This window comes from Anopheles gambiae, chromosome 3, assembly GCF_943734735.2.
Source record: "Anopheles gambiae chromosome 3, idAnoGambNW_F1_1, whole genome shotgun sequence".
Classification (NCBI taxonomy): Eukaryota; Metazoa; Arthropoda; class Insecta; order Diptera; family Culicidae; genus Anopheles; species Anopheles gambiae.
In genome coordinates this window covers 93396966-93419501 of record NC_064602.1, presented here as the reverse complement: position 1 = coordinate 93419501, position 22536 = coordinate 93396966, and the positions used below count along the sequence as shown (strand labels likewise).

The 22536-nt window shown below is 49.7% G+C and overlaps 1 protein-coding gene across 8 annotated transcripts; it reads left to right on the top strand.

Annotated features, from left to right (window-relative positions):
• Positions 1 to 206: 206 nt before the first annotated feature.
• Positions 207 to 22276, top strand: LOC3291473 (uncharacterized). 8 transcript variants are annotated; one of them, XM_061661302.1, is made up of 9 exons: positions 278 to 741; positions 2351 to 3325; positions 8091 to 14242; positions 14911 to 15648; positions 16196 to 16830; positions 16974 to 18536; positions 18609 to 19109; positions 19805 to 20060; positions 20284 to 22276. In XM_061661302.1, the coding sequence occupies exons 3-9, from the start codon at positions 8107 to 8109 to the stop codon at positions 20991 to 20993; spliced, it is 10539 nt and encodes a 3512-aa protein (XP_061517286.1). In that variant the 5' UTR covers positions 278 to 741; positions 2351 to 3325; positions 8091 to 8106; the 3' UTR covers positions 20994 to 22276. The 8 variants fall into 8 exon arrangements, with proteins under 8 accessions (XP_061517289.1, XP_061517285.1, XP_061517290.1 ...); XM_061661303.1 differs by having other exon boundaries at positions 278 to 759; XM_061661305.1 differs by having other exon boundaries at positions 207 to 3325; positions 16974 to 18530.
• Positions 22277 to 22536: the final 260 nt, after the last annotated feature.

Below are 22536 nucleotides of genomic sequence, written 5' to 3'. Positions count from 1 at the left end.
CTATCGAACCTTTAGTCCGGAGCCGTTGGTGCGCTCCGAAACGCCCATCACTAGTGTGTAGTATGCGAAGAACGGTGGGCAAAGGTACACGGTGTACAGGCAGTGGAGAAAATTGTGTTTATTGCGGTGTTGTCATCGATGTGGGAGCACGCTCACAGAGTACGGTTGTATTTTGGTTGTGTATTTTTATACAATTTCTGTGTAAAATGATGTTTTAGTACCTCTGATGGATAAAGTATTTTATGTTAAGTGAGGGAGAAATCTTATAAAGTGTACAATATGCGCAATGCACTCGTTAAAGTTCTCTTTGAGTGTTGAAAACGTGTAAACAGTGCTTCAGTTCGTAATGTTTCGTCGTGTTCAAGCGCAAGGAAATTCGCTTCTGATACGTTATCTGCGTAATATCATAATTTTCTTTTCACCGCAAGCTGCTTCAGAATCACCATCCCTAAATTTAGAAGCCAATTTCCACCCCAAAAATGCTCTCCATTTTCTCGTTCTCGGGTTCTCGTGCATTTTCTGCTGCGCAGCTGTCAAAACCCTCGTCCGTCACAATTTTGACACCGCGATGCTGTCAAACGAAAAATTTGTGCGAGAAAAAGAATCCGAAGCGAGAGTAGGGGGAACAAAAAACACGCAGAAAAGTGAAGGTGTTCTGCAGCGAAGCGAGTGTGTGTGCACATATCGCTGGGTAAAAATTTGCATTTTCTACTGCGTGCTGCGGTTCGGTTTTTGTTGCCAGTAAGTTTCATCGGAACGGTGCGTAAAGTGCGAATGTGTTTTGTGTGTTGGTCGTGCTGAATGATGGAGAAGTGCGTGCGTTTTACGATCAATTGTGAATTCGTGTTGCTGGATGTGTGTGACAAAGGGAAGCGGGAGCGCGTCGGTAGCGCTTGCACATTATGGTGGCTTTGGCGAGCGTACACACAGGGAGGGAGCAAAGGTTTTTTTTTTTGTAGGGCGACTTTTCTGACGACGTATGTTAGAATGCTCGGTGGAGGGATGGAATAATTTGTGAAAGATTTACGATTTTTTTGCGTCTTCCCGAAATTAAACGCCCCTTGAAGATGGTGTGAAAAGATTGCCCAAAGAAGGAAAAAATTGCTTCAATGTAGAAGAGAGTAAAGAAAAGGAAGAAATCGGTCGAAAGGGGCATCCAGCGCCTTGTGTGTGTGTGTGTGTGTAGGGGGGATGGAGGAAACGGGTGCAAAACGGATCGATGCGCGTGCCAGCAGCAGAGGGTAGAGAAAAGGGCCTAGGGAGGAGGCAGGGTGCGTAGGATCTTGGAGGAGGGCAATCGTCAAATTAGCAAAGCCCGCGCCCCGTCCTCTAATTATTGTCGTAAAGCAATAAAGCGTCGTAAATCTGTTCGCTCGAAGTTAAGGACATTCCATGTTGCTTTTGGAAAATCAATTGGCGGCTAGTAATGTTTTTAGAGGCACTGCTAGTAATGGGAAGGAAAAGAAAAAGAAACACGCAGAAGAATGAGAACGAGAGAGAGAGAGCGAGAAAGGAATCGTGGAGAACGAGCGGGAGCGTGCGCGCGCGCGAAAGAGAGCAGAATAGTGTGTGTGCGTGTGTTTTTTTCTGAGAGTGTATTGGTATGTGAAGGCAGCCGTGGTGAGAAAAAAAAGTAAGGGCAGTTGTATTGTAGTGTGCGTGTAGGTACGCGTGTTTTGTTAGCGGAAAATGTGGCAGTTGAGATAGAACATTCGTCTCTCTCTGTTCCCTGCATGGGGATAGGATACGCGTTGTTGCTGTGTGTGTATGCGTTCGATTTGGAACAATAGGTTTTCCTGCTTGTGCTCTCGTTCGCTCGCTCTCTCTCTATGCTGAAGGCGTTTTTGGGAGTTATGTGTGTTAGCTTAAGTGTTTATTTTTATTATTATTTTTTAGTACAACACCTTTAAAAAAAGGTAGTTTTTGTATTGTAAAATACATTTCATATTATAATGTTATTGTGCGAAATGCTTCAAATGTTTGTAGCATTGTAAAACAAAAAGGGATTATTAGAGAGAGGTAGAGCGAAAGTAAGAGCGAGCTAGCGTTATTTAGCGTTTTGTGTAGTGGTGTGCTACGATGACGACGTGTTCACGCTCGTCGCGCAACGTTATGCCATCATCACAGACAGTCGCTAAGGTTGTGTGTGTGTGTGTGCGTGTGTGTGTGAGGGAACGCGTCGCCCGTTAGCCAGTGCGTCAGTGTGTGCAATTTGTTTCCCACCGTTTCGAAGTGTGTGCGCGTGTTTTCATTCTCGTGCGCGCTCTCTCCGGATGGTGGAAAGAAGAAATAATTGAAAAGTTTCATTCGTTTGTTGTTGTTCTCTTGTTCTTGCTGGTGCCATGCACAGGTCTCGTTATAGTGTGAACGCAGGGGGAGGAAAGCGGAGAGCAGCGGAAGCAAGCGAAGTGGTGGAATAAATTGTTTGAAACAAAAGAAAAGAAAGCGTCGTGTACAAGCGCGAGCAAAAGCCAGCAGAAGCAGCAGCAACTAATGCGAGAAAAGAATAGAAGAAAGTGAATGATTTGAGCATGTGTGTGTGTGTGTAAGTGGCAGTGGATGAAAAGTGGCAGAATTCTTCTCTGCTCGATAAGGAAATTGAACTAAAATTTGTGAAAAGCGCTCCAAGTTGTGGGAAGAGAGAAAGAGGTTCCCTTGCGGTCACTGCGGAAGATTGGTTCAAGATTTGCCGGAAACGAATTCACCCAAAACCAGTGTTTAGCAATGTGTGTCCTCTCTGTGTGCACCGTCATGAAACGGTAGAGCGAGAGTGAGTGTGTGTGTGCGAGAAAACAAAAGGAAGAGGAGCGTGGGGTCCCCCCAAACACAAGCGCTTTCAATTGTTCAGTAGCGGCGGCAATAGAAAAAGAAAAAAAACAGTGGGAGCGCACTCGCGCCTGTGTGTGTGTGTGTCGATGGCGGCGATTCCGCGGCTCATTTCCGCGTTCTAGTTTGGGGGTTTTCTTTCCCCACACTCGCCCGCGCCACCCACTGGTGAAAAACAAAGTCACGGCAAAGCCCAACCCAAAGGCAGCACCGCCGTGTAGCACATACCCGTTTGGAGCAGACGCCCACCTGGAAGGGAGCGGAGTGGAGTGATCGTTTGCCTGTGTGTGTGTGCTGTGCTGTGCTGTGTGGCCTGGAGCAGGAGGACACCTTCCCCTCCACCCGCCTGCTGCACAATTTTCTTTCTTTTCTGTCGGTCCCGTCTCCAACGCGAAACAGCACTGGGCAAATGTTCTGCGGTCGCCGTCGACGGTGTCTCACTACTACCACCAACATCATCATCACCACTACCACCACCACCAAGATTGCTACTTCGCTGGTAAGTGTGTTGCTGCTGTTGTGTTGTTGTCACTTTGTTGCCGCGTCATTTCTTGTGCATATGTTTCCCACTTCCCCATCCCCCACCATCACTCGCCTCCCCACACTCTATGCGCTATGTTGTGTTGGAGGGGGGGTTCAAACGGGAGAACCATTGGCGTGTTGCCACGGCGAACATCATAGAAGGAGGGACGATGGTTTCTTTGATTCCTTCGCTGTTTTTTTGGAATTACTTTGTGTTACAAATTTCTTCGACAAAGTATGCTGGAGAGTAGTGGGGAAGGGGGAACAATTCCGAAGCTCTTTCATGGGGCGTTGCATTTAATTTTGAACATTGAAGAGAGGAACTGCCTCTAGTGTTTAGGGGAATTGCTATTTTAGTTCGTCTCAAGTTGAGATTCTTTTGTTTTATTGTGACAGTTTTCTATATTTGTACTTAATTGCTTTTACTTCGGTCGGCAAGAGTCTGACTAGTTTGCCATGCTTTTCAACTGGTTTTAGTCGTGACAAGTAGATAACTAATCAGACAATTTGCAATTAAAGGCATTGATGTAAATTAATATTTGTTTTAGTTAACCATTAAGATTTTAAACATAATTTTTACATATATGTAAATTGATAGAATCTATAAAACTTGACCTTCTGCTACGAATAAACATTGTGGAAATTATTTTTCTGACGACCATTTTCTCATTTGAATTTGTATATCTGACATGAATCTTCTAAGTTTGCCTGTAAAAGGGAAAAAATGTAACGCGTAAAAAATAAACAAAACTACGCACACACATGGCGCGCACATTTTCTAATAGCGTTATTGCGTGTTTTTTTATTCGCTAATTTGCGTATTAGTTTTTCTCCCCGCGACAAATGGAGAGGGGTAACTAAGGGTTGGTACATTTTAGGCTACGCTCATCATGACGAGCACTGATGAGCAAACTAATTTCAGGGGACTGTAAATCTCACTATTTAACAAATAAATTCTCCATTTTGTGTGCTGTGCAAAGGTTGATTCTGTTGTTTAAAACCCTTAACTTAAGACGAAAATCATTGCTAAAAGAGGTAGCGTTTCAAGGAAACATCGGTCAGAGTCCATTCGTGTATAATATCCACGTGTGCGGTGTGCGGCCTTGTAGTCCTTTGCCTGGTGCGCTTGGCATTACGTGAGAAATCGACTTGTTTATGGCATGGGTCCTTCTCGAGGCCACGCACCAAGCAACAAAACGAAGGGATGCGTGTGTACACACGTGTGCGTTTGCAGTTTGCGTCCCATGCTGGCAGGTGTTCTGGGGCACTTTACCATTTCTTTTTTGGGTTTGATAAAAGGGAGAAAAAAAAATTATCAGCCACAGTTAGACCAGAAGCACTCTCTGTGTGCGCTCGAGGGAAAGGACAAGCAATGACCTTAAAGAAGGCCAAAGGGATACGTTTCTCTCTGATGCTCTTTCTTTTATCTTTTTTCTGTATTTTTAACTTAGAATTTTTCCATCTTTCTTTTTTCCCCTTATTTTACGGCATGCACATTACAACATGCATCTAATTTATTCGCTCACTGTGTCCATTGGTTGTACACGTTCGTGCCATTTTAAAATTCAAAGTTATTCATGCTGTTACTGGTACTCTCGTATTTATCATTTCGTAAAATCTAATCTGAATTATTGATTTTGTATTCCTCGGAACTGGATACACATGCACCACAAGCACTTCTTTTTGTTTCGTTCCATTAAATTAATGGCGTACGCTTTCCTTTTCTCCTGCAAAAAACTGCATACACCGATGGATCTTAAGACGGTAATAAAATGTGTGTGCGCGCGCGCGCGCACTCATACCTTGGCCGTTTTTTCCCTTTCTTCTGATGTTTAAATTTATTTATCCTTCCCACAACCTCCTTGCTTGTCCTTCTCTGTAGTGTTCTCTGTACCGGGAATTGGATCGAATCGCTAGCACAAATTCAGTTCGTTCGTTGCATTTATTGTCTGTGAATGGAGTAGCCGCCTTTCTTTCTACCTCCTCCACCACCATCTGTCTGAAAATAAAGAAAAAAACACGTGATTTGGCAGAACGTTGCATTTTGCCTTCGCCAGAGCAATTTCTCAGACTCGAGTTCCTTTTTTGTGTGAAATTGTTCCCTAATCATATTAATCTCTCTTTTTATTGCTGATCCAATTAGAACGAATTGGATATTGGATGGTAAAATATCATCTTCTTTCCGTTTGGGCGCTGATTGCCGTCTGGGGGAGGAGGGGATTGGTGGGACAGAAAGTGCATTGAACGTGCATGTGCAAAGATGTGTACTCCTCCCCACCCTAGTGCTCGCACGTAAGAGAAAGAGAAGGAGAGAGAAAGTGGGAGAGAGAGAGAGAGTCAAGAACCTCTGTTGCAAATAAGGATGTTTTTTTCTTCCACCCATCATCATTACTATTTGCTACCTTTTCGCTCAAAGACGACCTCAGAAGAAAAGGCATCGACGGGTGCTGCCTGCTGCTCCTACTACTGGTTTGTGCACGATGCTCCAATAAAGAAGTATGCATTGAAAAATGAACTACAACACTGAGAGTGATAGAAAGAGAGAGAGAGCGAGCGAGAGAAAGAGAGGGAATGAAAGCAAATTGCAAGTGAGGACAAAAAGGGCCATACTACACTACCACCATCACCATCACGATAGCAATGTGTATGTGCGAGTGAGTGTGGAAAAGGGAGGCAGGAATAAAAACAGAGAATGAAATGGAGCACATACAAACGAATTGGGTAATGGTGGGGGATGATGGTGGGAAATGGGAAACCCCATGAAAAATGTGCCGATTTTGAAGCAGTGTGTGTGTGTGTGTGTATGTTTGGTTGGTTTGGTGCACATTATGCAGGTGTGCATATTTGATTTTCTGCTACCGAATTGCATGTGTGTGTGTGCGTTCTGTCTACAAAAAAGGCAAACTTACACGATTGTAACAGGATGTAAAGCGCTCAGTGCGAGCGTTTTGCTTTACGATTTGTCTAATGACTGCTAAAGAAAGTGGTTGAATACTTTTTAATCTCACTTAAAGTAGTGGAAAACAGAGTTTGTTACAATTTGCTGGCAGTTTTGGTTTGTGTACAATGTGTAAATCAGCACTTAACCCCAATCTACAGCCTGGAGTACAGCTATAGTAAAAAAGAACGTTAAATTTTGGGGGTTTTTGGTGTTTTTGGCGTTTTTTTTGGTGTAGGATAAACCATATTCTGCTAAATTTAAAAAATACTTTTATTCAACATTACTTTTTTTAATTCGAAAAATGTGAACTCTCGAATTGCAAGGCAGGCGAAGGAAAGTACACACATTTTTCTCTATTGCGCCATTCACGTCCGTACCACATTAATTTAAATTGCTTTGTAGTTACTCTCAACCAATCTTTCTGTAGCAGTATCATAATTTTTAAGGAAAAGGAAAAATCAAACAAAACAAAACGTAATCAATCCATTTGTAATTTATCTTTCAATTTCAAGTGTGATTAAGAATTCGTTTGTAAAATTTGTTTTTGTTTTTGCTTTTTTTTATAGAGACTTTGAGCCGATTAGCCTCGTTCGCCTCTTTTAATAGGTGAATTAATTCTATACTTAAAATCTACCATTCTTCTTTGAAAGTAAAATTTGTTGGCAAGCGATAAACATCAATACCAAACTGTCAAAATAATACGATTAGCAAACCCTGTAAGATTCCTCATCCCTTCCTATAGTGCGAGAGAAAGGAAGAATGAGAGAGCCAAATATTAGATGTGTGCAAATGCAATTCCCTTGCGTTCCACACATACACACAACACATTCACTGTGTTGGGTTTGCGAAAAAGTTGCATCCGCGTTTGTGTGCTGCAATCTGCAATTAAAGGGCACGTTACGCAGAAGGGCGTACAAGCGAGAAAGAGACAAAAGTCAAAGAAATGTGGTATTTGTGGGAGCAAAAGCAGTGTACAGAGCAGTTGCTGCCGTTGGTTCTTCCCCGCAAATTGCCGGGGCATTTAGAACTGTGTTTGTGCATGGGCAACTGCGATGAATCTCGGGCAAAACTGCCTCTACGCTCTGGTCTCGTTCTTCTTTTGGTAGGGAATAGGCGCGATCGAGAGCAGCAGTGCGACCTAAAAACGTAGTTCACAGTTTTATGCAGCAAATTAGGACATTTGTGTTGATTTTTTAAAGTAGGTAAAAGAGATGATTTTCCTCATCAATTGTCCCTTTTCTAATAAGCATCAAGCAAGCAGTCGTTTATCCTTTATCAGCAATCAACGTCATTTTGCTTGATTGGTGTGCGTTTCGCTTCTTTCGCACACAATCCCATCGGGCATTTCCGCATGCTGCTGCTGCTGCTGCTGCTGCGCGTATTGCAAAAGGATTTGCTCCTCAACTTCTCGCCACACACACAAACACAAACGCCAAGCAGAGAGCGAGAGAGCGAACACGATAAGGGTGTGCGAGAAGAACAGGGTCGTTGTGCGCACTCGGCGTGCAAAATAAACGTGTTTGCAGTGGTATGCGTGTGGCCAATCTTGCTGGTGTTACACGCAGGTTTGACAGTTGGCGCTGTCCGTGTGTGTTTGCTGTCGAGAAAAGCCGGCAAATGACGGGTTCGTTCGTTCGGTTGTGTTTGCTGGCGGCGGACCATGTCAGTTGCTAGAAAGAACATTAGCAAAAAGTGTGAGCAAAAATGCTGTAGAATGAATTTTTGTGTACTGTTTTAAATACGTTTAGTATTGTGTTTTCTCCTTTCTAATACCATTCTCCTAATCTCTTTCTCATTGTAGAAAAGTGCATCCCACAATGGAATGCGATGTGTCGCCCGTTCCATCGGTACAGGCGAACCGTACGGCGAAGCAGCAGCCCCAACACATTGCCACGGCGACGGTGCTAGTAACGGCTGGACCGGTAGCAGCAAAAAGCAGCGCCACTAACAATGGCAGCAGTAGTAACAGCAGCAGCAGCAGTAGTACCGCATCGTCAGCTACTCTCATCACCCCCAGCACCACCACTACCAGTACGGGTACAGCGGCGGGGAGCAGTGACACAGTCGCCTCCACTGTCGATGAAGCGATGGCAGAAGAGCCCTCCGCCATGGAACCGACGACGACGATGGCGACGGCGCCGGCGACGACGGTGGAAGACGACGATGACGCGACACCTTCCTCATCGATGGCGGCGGGTGTCGGGGCGCCGGAAGGTGGCGACTCGAGCGTCAAGCAAAGTATCAGCAGCAATAACAGTAACAATAATAGCAGCAACAAAAGCCTCAACATTGCCGGCAGTGAGACGGCGGGCGGCGGGCCGCTACTCCTTCCCCCGGATCCGGTGGCGGTGATCGAAATCAGCGACCAGAGTATGGCGGACGACATCAGCTACCCGGAGCTGGTGTCGTGCGTCGACACGGAAACGGCCTGCGTGGTGCTGTCGGACGAGTACGATTCGTCGCTTCCGCTGCGCGAAGACGATCCGCTGAACGTGTCCGTCGGTTCGATCGACATGATGTTACCCTCTTCGCCACAGTGCAGCACGCCGGTGTTTGCTGGGGCGGAGTTGAGTTCCCCCCGGCAGGGGAGGATAGGGATGCCGGTAGGCAATGCGAGTGTCAGTACCAGCACTACAGGCACCGCCAGTACCACCAGCACCCCGAAGCACAATCATCATCTGCGGCGGAATCTTCCGAGGCTGGCGACGAGCCGGCAGCAGCAGCAGCAGGCGAACGCCGTCAAGCAGCTGCCCCAATCCGGCCCGGGCAGTCGGGGCGGTGTGGCGACGGAAAAGCGACAGCTACGGCAGGCGGCAGCGCAGGACGCGGGCCGTAACAGTGGCGGTGCGGCATCGACGATGCGCGAGGTGCTCGCCTCGATACCGGGGTTCAGCATCAAGCCGCGAAGGCGCACGAACAAAAAGCTGTCGACCGCTGCCCAGCTCGAGCAGACGCGCGAGGGCTGCGTGGATCTGGAGACGCCCGACTCGATACTGGTGCACACGAACCTGCGCGCCCTGCTAAACCGGGACACGTTTCAGCTCCTTCCGCCGCTGTACCAGTACAAGCTGGTGCAGCTGCTACCGCCGGTCGACCGGCCACCACTGCCGGAGGCGACGCAGTGCGAGCAGAACGGCATCCGGCTGAACCCGTCCGGGCTGAACAACGAGTTCTTTGCGCGCGCCTGCCACGAGTGGCGCGACCGGCTGGCGGAGGGCGAGTTTACGCCCGAGGCACAGCTGAAGATGCGCTCGGAGGCGGAGCGCGAGAAGAGCAAGCTCGATCCGTGGAAGCTGAAACACTTCGAACCGATGTGGGGCGACCGCAAGTACGCCGGGTCGTTCTTTGGGGCGGCAGGCACGGTGGCTAATCCAACGCCACCGACTCCACCACCACCACCGGAGCCGGCGATAGCCGTCCCACCAGCGATGGCTGTCTCCGTCGCACCGGTCGTTCTGTCGCCCGCGCTACAATCATCACCGGCAGTGCAGGTGGTTGCACCCGCGACACAATCCATTCCGGCGGCGGCACAGACTCCGCTAATCGGTGCGGGTAGTAGAAGTAGCAGTAGTAGCAGCACCCTACCGCCGTCCGTTTCTATCCTCCCGGTGTCGAAGGGAGTGGTCAGTGGGCATGCTACGATCGTGAACGTCGTGGGCAGGCAAACGGCTCAACCTCCAACGGTAGCGATTGCACCGCAACTAACGCCCCGGGTGCATCCCGTCACGGCCAAGATCGATCCGAGTGCGCGATCGCTGTCCAAGATGCAGCCGATCACATTCTCCACGGCAGCGAGCGTTGTTAGGCCGACGAACGCGACCAGCGGTACGTGCAGCAGCATTAGCAGTAACACAATCATCACATCCTCCACCGGCACCATCATTCTACCCTCGCGGACGACAATAACAGTCACTTCCGGCAGCGCGTCTAAAGGCAGCGGTAGTGGCGGCAGCATTCCAAGAGGTGGAAGCACCGGCAGTGGAGGTTCAGCCACCGGAGCGAGCGGGCTCTCGGTGGTTCCGATCAATGTCCTTACGTGCAGTAGCAGTAGTAGCGGCAGCAGTAGTAGTAGTAGTAGCAGTAACACTGTAAATACAGCCCGACCCGCACTAAAGACAACGATAAAGTTGCGTCCCACGACGGCCATCGCCACGAGCACAACGGCGGCGGCGGCCGCGGCACCAACAGCTGGCAAGGAAAGCAAACACAACCATCCACCGTACTCCGTCGTCGGTTCAGCGCCGAACGCTTCGTCGGTCATGGTCGGAGGGGCAGGCGGCACTAAGCGCCTGCTGCCCACGGCTATGAGCGTTAGCAGTAGCAGCGGCAGTACCACAATCAGTAGTAGCACCAATGCCGTGAATCTGGCTGGAGCGTCATCCACCATGAAGCCGCAAAGCAACAGTCCCGCCGGCTCATCCTTGCCGATGTCTCCGAAGCGGCTGCGAACGGTCGGTGCCGTGACACGGTCGGCGTTGGCCGGGACGGGCACACAGCAGCTGCCGCCAGCGCAGCACAATCCTCTCCCAACAACCACCACGGGTATGGCGGCTGCCGGGTCGACCATTACGCTCGGTTCTCGGCCGGTCGTCGTGAAGGTGGTTGAACCGTACCGTCCGTCTGCGATGGTGCGTGCGGTGCCGGTTGAACCGGTGATCGCTAGCGGAGGAGCAAGCTCAAACCTAAAGCGAACCCACAGCAGCAGCAGCAGCAATCGTGCGTTGACGCCCGAGCTAAGCAGCAGTAAGATGACGAAGCGGAAAACGGACGATGAGGGTGGTGGTTTGCAGCAGCAGATCAACAGTAGCACCGGAAGCTTTACCGCCGGCAGCTTGTTGCAGCACGGCAATCCGCGTCGAATGGTGGCTGTCGTGACGGCGAGCAGCGCCATGGCGGACGGTAGCAACATCAGCAGTAGCAGCAGTAGCAGTAGTAACAGCAGCAGTAATGCTGCAATGTATATAAGCAGTAATAATAGTAGTATGAATCGCCTTATCACCGCCACCAGCAGCACAACTATGCCGGCCACTTCCACTGACGGCGTAAGGAGTAGCAGCAGCAGCAGCAGCGGCAAGAGAAGCACCAGCAGTAGCACTGTCGGTGGCAATAGCAATAGCAATAGTAGTAGGATAAATGTTAGCTGTAGTAGCACCATTAACTCGGAGGGATTAGTAATGATCAACCCGACCTCCATTTCCACCACAACCACGGCCGGGCCCGGGATCTTGCTACAGGCCGGTGCGAAGGCTCGAAGACAAGTAGAATGTGATACGCCAACGGTGGCCTCGATGGCGACCGCACCGATCGATCAACGGCGAATGGTGCTGATTGAGGGCGGCGCGAGTGAGAAGCGCCGCCGAGGGCTACTAACCGAACCGCCGGTGGCGACCGTCATCGGCTCGGCCAAGCGAAGAGCACCGCGGCAAGGCAACCGTGCGAACAGAGGCCGACACAGCGAGGGGCTGCTAGCTGCTCGGGGGACAACAGCTCCACCGACCACAACGATCACGATAGTGGACGATGAGGAGGCGGATGGCGGCAGCGTTGGTTCCCCTTCGCTGCTGATCGGTCGCTCAGAGCCGGAAGGAGAGGAAAGCCACGAGGTGGACGAGAGTGACGAGAATCGCGAGGTGCTACGAAGACGCATCGTAGGACCGATGGTAAATGGGGACTTCGGTGAGGGAGCTCGAATAGGACGCGCTGGCGCTGCTTCCTCACCGCCGCTCGTTCCCTCTTCGGACATCATTCTCGAGGAAGCGATCGACTGTGGAGATGTTGGCGATGGTGGCGGAATGCCGGGCAGTACCCGGCATATTGGTGGGGGACGGTTGAAAAGATCGGATCATGGCGGCGAAGAGCTAGTGGAGACGAACACCACCTCACCGATCTTGCAGGAAACGATCGAGCAGGCGAATCGCGAGCGGTTGATCGATATGAATCATCTCGCCTCGCTCAACGCTAGCGGTGCCGGCGGCACGACCCAGATGATTTACGATCAAAACACGGGCCAGGTGTACAGTGTGATGTGCTTACCGCAGCCGACAAATTCTGCACTCGGAGGTAGTGCACTAAATCTTCGCTCCCTGCCCTCCTCGTTGACTGTAACGGCTTTACCGCAGCAGCAACAACAGCAGCAGCCACACCATCCATCTCAGCAACCGCAACTGTCCATTTCGAACGACAGCAGTAATAGTAGCAGCGTCTCGACCACCGCCATGATGGCAGCGAGTGACAATCATCTGGATGGCGGCGGAGGTGCAGGAGGGCCGGGAACGACAGCCACCTCCGTTACGGGCATCAGTACGTTCGAGAACGTACTGCGCCACCACGTGGGGCAGGGTGGAAATGTCGACTCTGACCTGCTGATCGTTAATCCGAGCAATATGATGTCCAATGTCGAGTTGAAAGTGTCAGAAGAGCTGGATGACGTTGGTGCAGTGATGGCGGCAAGGGGAGACATCGGACGGACTGAAGGGGACGACGAGGAGGAAGACGAGGAAGAAGAGGACGATGAAGGTGATGGGGAGCTGGTTCACACCACCACCACAACCACGAACACTGCCGACGAAGAGGAAGAAGAGGACGAGGAGGAGGAGGAAGAGGATGTGGACGAAGTGGAGGAAGTAGAGGGTGAGGTGGAGGAGCAGGACGAGGAGGAGGATCCGGATGCGATGATGCTCCGGCAAGGGTTGCAGCAAATGCACGGAGGCTTGGAGGAGAGTTACGAGGATGAGGAAAACAACGCTCCCACCGGGTGTTTCAATGGTGAACTGATTAGGACCAGCACCAGCACCACCACTACCGGCAATAAGTTAAGTAGTTACGGTCAACCGAATCTTCAACATCTGCACCTGCAGCAACAGCAGCAGCAGCAGCAGCAGCATACCAATAATCATCTTCATGCGTCGCACCATCGGCAGGCAGCGATGGCTGCTGGTGTCATGAACATGACCATGAATCTGACGGGCTTTCATCACGACCACGAGCTGCTGCATCAGCAGCAACAGCAGCAGTTGCAGCAGTTGCGAAATGCGACAGCCGGCACCATCACCAGCTCACCTTCAGCTTCGTCGGAGCAGGGGCTGATGATGATGGTGACGACGAGTGCGGGCGATGAAGCTGGTGACGGTGGTCCATCCTCAAACAGCGGCGATGTAATGGTGATGGCGAACAACTACTGTGATAATCTGTCTGCCGCCGATGAAGCTGACGGCGAGGATGAGGAGGAAGAAGAGGAGGAACAGTACGGGCAGCAGCGGGATGGCCATGATCGCATGTTGCTGGCTGTGGGCGATGACGCTGGATTGGAGGAGCAAGCAATCGATACGATCGTGGATCAGTACGGCAATCAATTGCATCCGTCGGGCATGAACCATCTCAATCACCATGACGACGGCGTTATGCACCATCACCTTCAGCAAGGGTCGGAAGGGGAGGAGGAGGAGGATGTAGAGGAGGCCAGCTTCGTTCTCGATCAGATGCAGCAGCTGCAGCAACAGTTTCAGAACCAACATCCGCAGCAACAGCACCATCACCACCAGGGACTACTGCAGAACCACCAGCAGTTGGTGACGTCTTCCGATGGAACGCAGGTGCATCTGTATCCCGGTGCGGGAGGCATGCTGCTGGACGGTGATGGACTGGATGGCGGCGCTAGCTGTGAAGGAGTGGAAGAAGATCAGCCACATCACTACCAGCAGCAGCAACTGTTGTTGAAGGAGGAGAAGATGGAAGATGATCAGCAGTTGCAGCAACAGCAGCATCTGCATCACCAGCAAGTATCATCCGATGGGCAGCACCACATTCAGCATCAGCAGCAGTATACGAACAGTCAACATAATCAGCTGATGGACAAGTATATCGACGAGATGGACGGTGGTGCGAATGACGCTGCCGGTTCTGCTGGTGCATACGTTCTCGATCCGAGCAGTGGCGAAGTGATCAGAACAGAAAGTGAGTATAAATCCGATTAAGTAGTAGTGTAGAGTAAGGTGTGTTCCACCGGGTTACGGAGCATGGAAATGGAGGAAGAGCTCAAAAGAATATCTATCAGGAATATGGAGGAGTAGACATAATAACGGCAAACATTATTGTTTATCTAAACTCTAGATTCAATTTTTTTGAGTTTCTAATGGATAGCATATGCCTTTTGCTAGAAATGCCTAAATTTTTTGAGAACTAGGCCACTTTTATAGGGATCGTAACGGCTCCATTGGATAATGGCCTCGTGGTAAAGACGTCAAATGCTCGGTCTTATATGTTTGTCCAGTCGGGGTTCAAATCTAGTATTGAACCTGGTTAATTTTAGGCCCAAAAATGGATTTTAAGATAAGTAGTATTGCCGTGTTTTAGTCGCTCCTCATTCTCCATCATCTAGAATCTAGATAAATTCTAGATGAATAGTCTCTGGATGATGACAATCGTTCTATTCTTCCAAAACAACGCTATTTCCTGTACTAATTCAACACCCCCTCCTCATTTATTCACTGCACACTTGCTTTTACTCATCCAACCCCTCGGCATGTATGTAATTTGTGTATCCGGCCTTGTGTGAAATTTGGCCACCGACTACACACGTCCATCAACCTCCTCCCCCTTTTTTGGTCGTAAAACATGCGTAGTTGTGGAACACAATCACGATCAAGCAGCGATGACGTTGGAACAAATGCGAGATGAACAACAGGATGGCTTATTCGAGGGTGGCGAAACGTCATCCATGTTAGTTGAAGACGACGAAAACCAGTGTGTCCACGAGCTCGGTCCGATCGTCGAAGTCGGGGAGGATGCTGCTCAGCAACGAGTGGACGAATCTGATGACGATGGGAAAGCAGTGAGTAGCGATGAACGGGAACGGCAAACAATGGATCTGATGAACGAGAGCTTAGACGAGAACGACGATGAAGGCGAGGGCGGCGACCACGAGGGTGCCTCCAAACAACGAACCAACGTTTATCAGCACAATATGGGCTCATTGGTGGCAGCGGTATCTGGCGCTTTGAATGTAACGACACCGGCGCCGATCGTTAGCTCATTTTCACCCTCGATCACCAACATGCCCGTGCTGGCGGCGAAACGGACCACCATTCTGGTGGTGGAAGACTGTATCGCAACGAATGGGCTGCATGCGTCATACGAGCCGGCACGATTCTCCCGGAGACGCTCACTGAACGGTGTAGAGAGTGTGCTGTCGCCCTCGTTAGGGAAACGGTGTGGCAACGAACTGTTTCTCGGTGGAAGCTCCTACATACCGGCAGTAAAGGATCAGCACGCTGGCAATGAACAGAAGGCTGGTGGTGGCAGTCACACTGATCGCGTCGAGGAAGTGCTTACAGTAGCACCCTCATCCGCCGCCGGTGGTGGTAAGTTTGGTTGGGAAGTTGCCAGCAAGCGAGCAATCGCTTCAAACGGTATCTTCTCTCCTTATTCTCTGAGCATTATCTCTTCACTGTTGTTCGTGCCATGTCCGGATGTTTATCGTTGTTTTATTTGTTTTTTTTTATTAGTTTTTATCTAAATGTTGGCAGGCGGTTTGCCAGTTTTCGGAATGATATTTGAGGTCGTCCAAGTGTCTCGTTTATTTTCCTTTTCTCTTTACGTTCGGTCAGCTCTGCAAGAGGATGATGGTCTGTGTATTTGTGCCTGATTTGCGCCATTTGTGGTTGTATTATTTTGTGATCAGTTTCGCTTTTTCGATTGTTCAATCTCCAGGGTAGGATGGTGCATGCTGTGCGAAAATGTTGCGAAAATTTATGCGTCCAAATTAATGCATCAGAGACATGCTTTTTTTGTGGGAATACACTGCCGCTTTCTTTAGTTTATTCGTTCAAAAATGTTCATTATAGTTTGAGTTCCTTTTTTTGTGATACCAAACTTTATCCTTTCTGTTTATCTGTATTTTACTTTTAGATTGGCCGCAGATCAAAATGAAGATGATGGATTCAACGAAAATGATGGTGGTAGATCATCACCAGCTCGTCGATGGCAATAACAGTATTATCATTTCGCCGATGGGTACGCCCGGAACGACCACGATGGTGTCCTCGCCCGGTGCAGCAGCATTACAGCAGCAGCAACAGCAGCTCCATACCACCCAGGCCATTCATCAGCATCAGCAGCAGCAGCAGCAGCTAGCAGCATCACAGCAACACATCATATCGCAACAATCCCCTACACCGATCTCGATGGCAACGACCGCAACGATCGTGCAACAGCTTGCCAGCCATAATGCTCTTCAGCACGCACAGCAGCAGCAGCAGCAACATCAACAACGTCAGCAGCAACAGTTGCACTCTCCCGTCACCAGTACCAACCCGACCGGTATCAGTTTTTTAGCTCATCATGCCCCGCAGCAGCCCGCCGTACAAACCATGACACCGGTGTCGACAGCGGCCGTGCTAAGCTCACCGCAACATCCAGCAGCAGCGACAACACCGCAAGGGTTGAGCATATTTCAGCTAAATCCTCAGCAACAGCAGCAGCAACACCACAGCCCGCAGTCGGTGCTAGGATGCGGCAACAGTACGATCCAGCTTACGTCAGAGGCGAGTCCGGTCATAAGACTTTATTTATTTTTAAGTGTAAACTTTGCGTCAACATTATGAGACTACCGTTTCATTTTGAGCCTTGTAGTGCACGTGTTGTAAATTTTGTACTAATGAATGTATTGCATTGTCTTCAATTACAGATTAAGGACGGTATACGCAACAGTATGATAAAGGCAGAACCGGGCGTAAGCTACACCACGATTCGGCAAGGCAATCAGCTTCTGACGCGCATCAAGCTGGAAAACGACGATGGACAGCTTCAGCAACAGCAGCTCCAACAGCAGCAGTCTCCACAGCCGACGTTTCAAACGCAGCAGCAGCAGCAGCTGCCCAAAGTGAACGTGGTAACATCGTCGCCGCTCATTTCCCTTGGTCCCGGCGGTCCAGACAATCTGGCACGCGTGATAGAAAGTGTTGCCGGCAACTACTCCACTACCGTCGCTGTGGGTGGTCAGCAGCAGCAACAGCAGCTCGTGCAGCACCAGCAACAGCAGCCGCAGCAATTGATTCAGCATGTTCAAACCGCCTCCGGACACCAGATACGGTACGAGATGGACCCGACGGTCATCCAGCAGCAGCAAGCCACGACACCGCCCCAACCGCAGCACCTGATCGCACAGCAGCAGCAGCAGCCAAAGTTCATCATAACTTCTCGGCCACTGGGCACGGCAGCCGCTGGTGCGAAGCTGCCCTTAACCGTGCAAGCGGCCAACGTGATACCGCACATGCAGAATCCTCAGTTCATCCAAACCCAGGACCAGCAGCTGCAGCTGGCGACCAGTCAGCCCACCGTGCCGACGCTACAGAAACCGATCCAGCTGCAGAAAATCATCATGGCCACGCCGGCGATTGGCCAGCAGCAACAAGCGCAACCGAGGCCTCGATTGCCCCTGCAGCGTACACAGTTTGGTGTGCAAGCAATTCAACCGCAACAGCAGCAGCAGCAGCAACAACAGCCGCCCTCACAGCAGTTCCAACAGCAGCAGCAACAAGCAGTACCGAAAGCACCGCAACAAATCGCACCAACACAGTCGCAGCAGCGCTTTCAGCAAAAGTACGTCACCAACCAACTGATCCGTGGCCAGAACGCGTTTCTCATGAACAATGTGCATCACCTGCAACAACAGCAGCAGCAGCAACAGGTGGCAGCAGCAGCAGCAGCCACTGTCGGCGCGAATGTGATCGTTGGTGCAACGGGCAACAACAGTCGAAGCAAGCGGACGACTGAAGCCGGCTCCGTCAGTGGAGCTGCTGCTGCCGGCAATGGCACTGCCACGGGCAATGGGAGCGCAAGCAGTGGTAGCAGCGGTAGCTCTGGCGGATCATCGTCTGGCGGTAGCAAGCGTGGTGGACGGTCGAGCAGCTCCCGGTTGCCGCCCGGTGCGGTAAATCTCGAACGAAGCTACCAGATCTGCCAGGCGGTGATACAGAACAGCCCGAACAGGCATCAGCTGAAGGCACAGCTCAAGTCACCGCAGGCGTTCCTGGCCGCATCGAACTCCAACTCGAACAGCAGCATCAGCAGCATCGGTAGTACGGGCAGCAGCAGCAGTAGCAGCAGCAGCAGCAGCAGTGGCGTGTCTGCGAGCAGTATTATCGGCAACAATACCAAAGAGGATGCTAACAGCGGCAGCAACAGCAGCGGTGGCGGCAGTAACAGTGCCTTCGGTGGTGTGCTGGGCTTTGGAGGAAACAAGGTAAAGGTGTGTTTTGTAATAGCGGATGAGCGTCGCGGGGTCGAATGGAGTCAATAATTTGTGTTTCGTTTTCCGCAGGTCTCGCGTCTGGTCAACTCAAAGCGTACCGTATCGGCCGGGGCCCGGCAGCCGTCGCCCATCGTAGTGCGTCAGGCGTATGCGGGTGGAGCCGCCGGTGCTGCCACACCACCGTCAGTGGTGAATGCTTCTGCCGCAGCCGGCCCCGCAAATCAGTCAAATCCAATCAGTATTATCACAACCCCACAATCGCAGCAGCAGCAACAGCAACAGCAACAGCTCCATACGATCGGCGAGCAGCTTCAGCAGCACGGTCAGCAGATCATTAGCGTGAGCGCTGCACCGACGATCGTGCACGCAACTGCTGCTGCGAACAACAATAATGGGACGGTTGGTGGCAACGTAAATGTTGGTGTAACTGCAGCAGCTGGCGCGACCCCTACCGGTGCAGCAGCAGCTGCGGGAACCTTTGGTGGCAAGTATGTGCTAGTACAGCGTGCGGCACACATCGGGGACATCGTAACGCCGCGGGCGGCTAGCGCACCACCGACACACAATCAGGTAAGGCTAATTCAGGATTTTAATTTTATCAATTTGTAAATCAAGCAATTTGGTGGACCAATCATATGCTTGGTGGCATTTTTTATAGCACCCAAATCTTGGTCACTCACTTGGTCATGACATTCTCTGTCGGTGATAATCACAACATTCCTGGAATATACTTGGCGTATGGTCCCAAGGAACAAAATGAGCATGCTCTCTCTTGCTATGTTTGCTTTGATGATATTTCGGGTCAAACAGAGTGAGTAAACATGCTCATTTTGATGCTTGAGACTACTCCCACATCTGCCATGACTATCGTGATGATCACCGACAGAAAATGTTGCGACCAAGTGACCAACCAACTACACGAAATGTCACCAAGCATGTGATGGTCGTATCAATTGTTTGAGTGTCATCCCTGGTGGAGCTCGTGACGATGACATTATTTTGTTTTTGTTGGAGTTTGTCATGTCAGTCATAAAAAAGTCATGACAAAGTGATTGACCTAGCGTTGGTTGCTAACATGTCACCATGCATGTATTGTTCACACCAACTATCTGAGCATCACATCTGAGTATCACTATAGAGTACATGACTCTGACATGGATTTTGTTTCAGTCACAATGTTTTATGACATAGACAGTGACATTTAGCAGCACTGATAATAATACATACAAAACATTTCATGTATGTCTCTTCTTATTCTTTTACAGATACAAATTCACCATGTTCCTGTATCACCACATGCACATCAACAGCAGCAGCAGCAGCAGCAATTGCACCAGCAAATGTCCGCTGTGCAGCAGCAACAGCTATCACAGCAGGTGGTGCAACATCAACTGCAGCAACAACAGCAACACCAGTTCCAGCAGCAGCAGGGGCAACTGCAACAGATAGCGGCCGGCGCGAATGCCGTGGCACCCGCCAGCCTACAGGCGGCGATCACCCGCCGAATACCGTCCACCCACGGTGAGTATTATCCGCCGGGAGGTGGTGTACTTCGGTGAGCGTGAACGATGCGTGTGTGGGTGGGCCGTGTGTGCATGCGCGAGGGGGTGAACGAAAAAAAAAACAAGTCTGCGCAAATCGATCCTACTCTGCATACCGATCGTTCGCTGGTCGTTTTGTCGGTCTTATTTGATCAAGCATATCAGGCTGTGGTCCTTCCTCTAATATCCCCCCTCCTGTACAGTGATCACCTACGGTCAGGATGACAGCGGCGGCACCGAAGCCGAAGACGCAACGGGCACGAATAATGCGATCGTCTACATGGATAGCCCGAACGCATTGATCGGTGGATTGCAACATCAGCAGCAGCAGCAACAGCAGCAGGAACAACCGTTTCTGGACAGTTGCGGCAATGGTCCCGGAGGCGCAAATAGCATTGTCGTCATGAACGGTGGAGATACAATGGAGCCACCGGCTGGTGTAAATGAAATGATGGATGCTTCCCACTCATCAGCCAACGATGGGGCGGCGGCAGGTATGCTAGTGTCCCCGTCGGACGTTTCGCCTCACTTCAACAATCAAATGATCGTCGCCGGCCATATGGAGCTGCTGGACAGTGGATACATCAACAACGATGCAGGTAATCATGTGGAAGCGATCGAACCGCAGCAACAGCAGCAGCAACAACAGGAGCCGATTTCCAGCACGGAACACGATATCGACACACTGAACTGCTGTTCCTCGCCGGCAGCGCTCGTGGATGGTGGCGGTGGCAACGCAGCTGACAATGGCGGCGGTGAAGATCGGGACGGTATGGGGGAACGGAACGACGGAACCAGGGAGGACTGTTCCTGTTCTCTCAATGCGATGGTGATCTGTCAGCAGTGTGGTGCCTTCTGCCACGATGACTGCGTCAGTGCAACGAAGCTATGTGTGTCGTGTGTAGTACGCTAGGGAACCATTTCCTCTTCTTTCTTTTTTGCACCATTTTGTCTTCGTGGCATGGTTGGATTGGACCTTTTTGTTTGCACTATAACGTGCGTTTCTAATTTGAATCTGTGTATAGGCAGAGTTTTGTTTTTGGTACAGACAATTGAAATTTGGTTCAAGTTTTCTTACCATAAGTTTATTTAATTTTACTGCTTCCGTACAAACGGGGTCGTGACGGCACCAAAACAAATTTTGTGTGGTCGAAACAGCTCGTACTTTTTTTTTACAAAATTATAATTATGCAATGAATTGAATGAAATTTGTCGTTTTCCAACATTTGGTTTGGAATGAACTATGAATCTTTTTTTTTTTTTTGTACACGGTTAATAGATCGTACCAGGGTGTGAAGAGTGCAGAGAAATTGGACTGCCGACGGTTCGGAAATTGGACTAGAAAACATTTATGGAATACACATATTTAGGCTAACGTCGTGTCCGTCAGATGATAATTAACATTCCCAGTCACGAAAGCAAGCAAAGATTTCGCTGCAATGCGCGCGGTTCTTGTACATTTCTTCTCACTAGAGGGTTTAGTTTTCGGCGCGAGTACGTACGTGTGCTGTACGCGTACGGGCGCAACGGATGCATGTATGAATTTCAAAGATTATACGAAGCTAATTCAAAGAGGGACTTGCGTTGTGTTTAATTCTTTCGTAATGTATTTATTGTTCTACCTTGTATTGTGTACATTTAGTTATGGTCGTTTGTTCGCGTAGGGAAACACGCATTTTATCGTAATGTGTAGCGTAACTTTTCTACAGAAAACTGGCACTTTTTGACTGGCTGATAATGTGATCTAACAGGGAAACGCGCCCCGCACGTGAAGGGGTGGGGTAAGGGGAAGATGATACGCTATGATCGTTGATAAATCTCTCAGTTACTGTTTTTTGCAAAGTTAATGCCACCTCCACCACCAAACTTGTTCCCCTTCTCCCACAACCAACCAACCTACCATCCTACCACCACCCCCATCCATCACCCCCCACACTTGTATGATAGTAGGAAAATTGTGTTTCCATGTACATTTATATCTCGATTGAGCAACACACACAAACAAACAACACTCTCACATCATGAATCTTTCGAGTTGGTGAGAAAAGGGTCGAGGTACGTTTGCGGGCGATAAAGCGTTTGTTTAGCATAAAATTAAGGCTACGATTATTGTGGTGCGAAGATCCACAGAAAGACAGAAGCAACATGAAGGAGCAAAGGCCGGGGAGAAAATAAAGAAAAGGTAACAAAAAAAAAGAACAGCTGTGTTACACAGTAGTTGACAAAAAGAGAAGTCGTGTATGAACAGAAAAAAAAAAAAAACAAAAAAGAATTGAGCTCGCACTGTGCACAAAGAACTAGAAATGGCATTAAAGACACAAAGCGAAAGGAAGGAAGGAAGGAAGTGCTTGAATGCAAATGGGCTAAGTAAACAAGTAATGTAATTTATTATCACTAAACACTAAACGGTTCAACGCAACAAAACAGAAGCAAACAAACACAAGCAAAACAGCAAA

Bases quoted from the DNA above. Each gene is read 5' to 3' on its own strand.
- LOC3291473 (XM_061661301.1), top strand. From the start codon at position 8,107: ATGGAATGCGATGTGTCGCCCGTTCCATCGGTACAGGCGAACCGTACG. The intron at 14,243-14,910 runs GTGAGTATAAAT...AAACATGCGTAG, and splicing joins CGAAGTGATCAGAACAGAAA to TTGTGGAACACAATCACGAT. The intron at 19,110-19,804 runs GTAAGGCTAATT...ATTCTTTTACAG, and splicing joins CACCACCGACACACAATCAG to ATACAAATTCACCATGTTCC.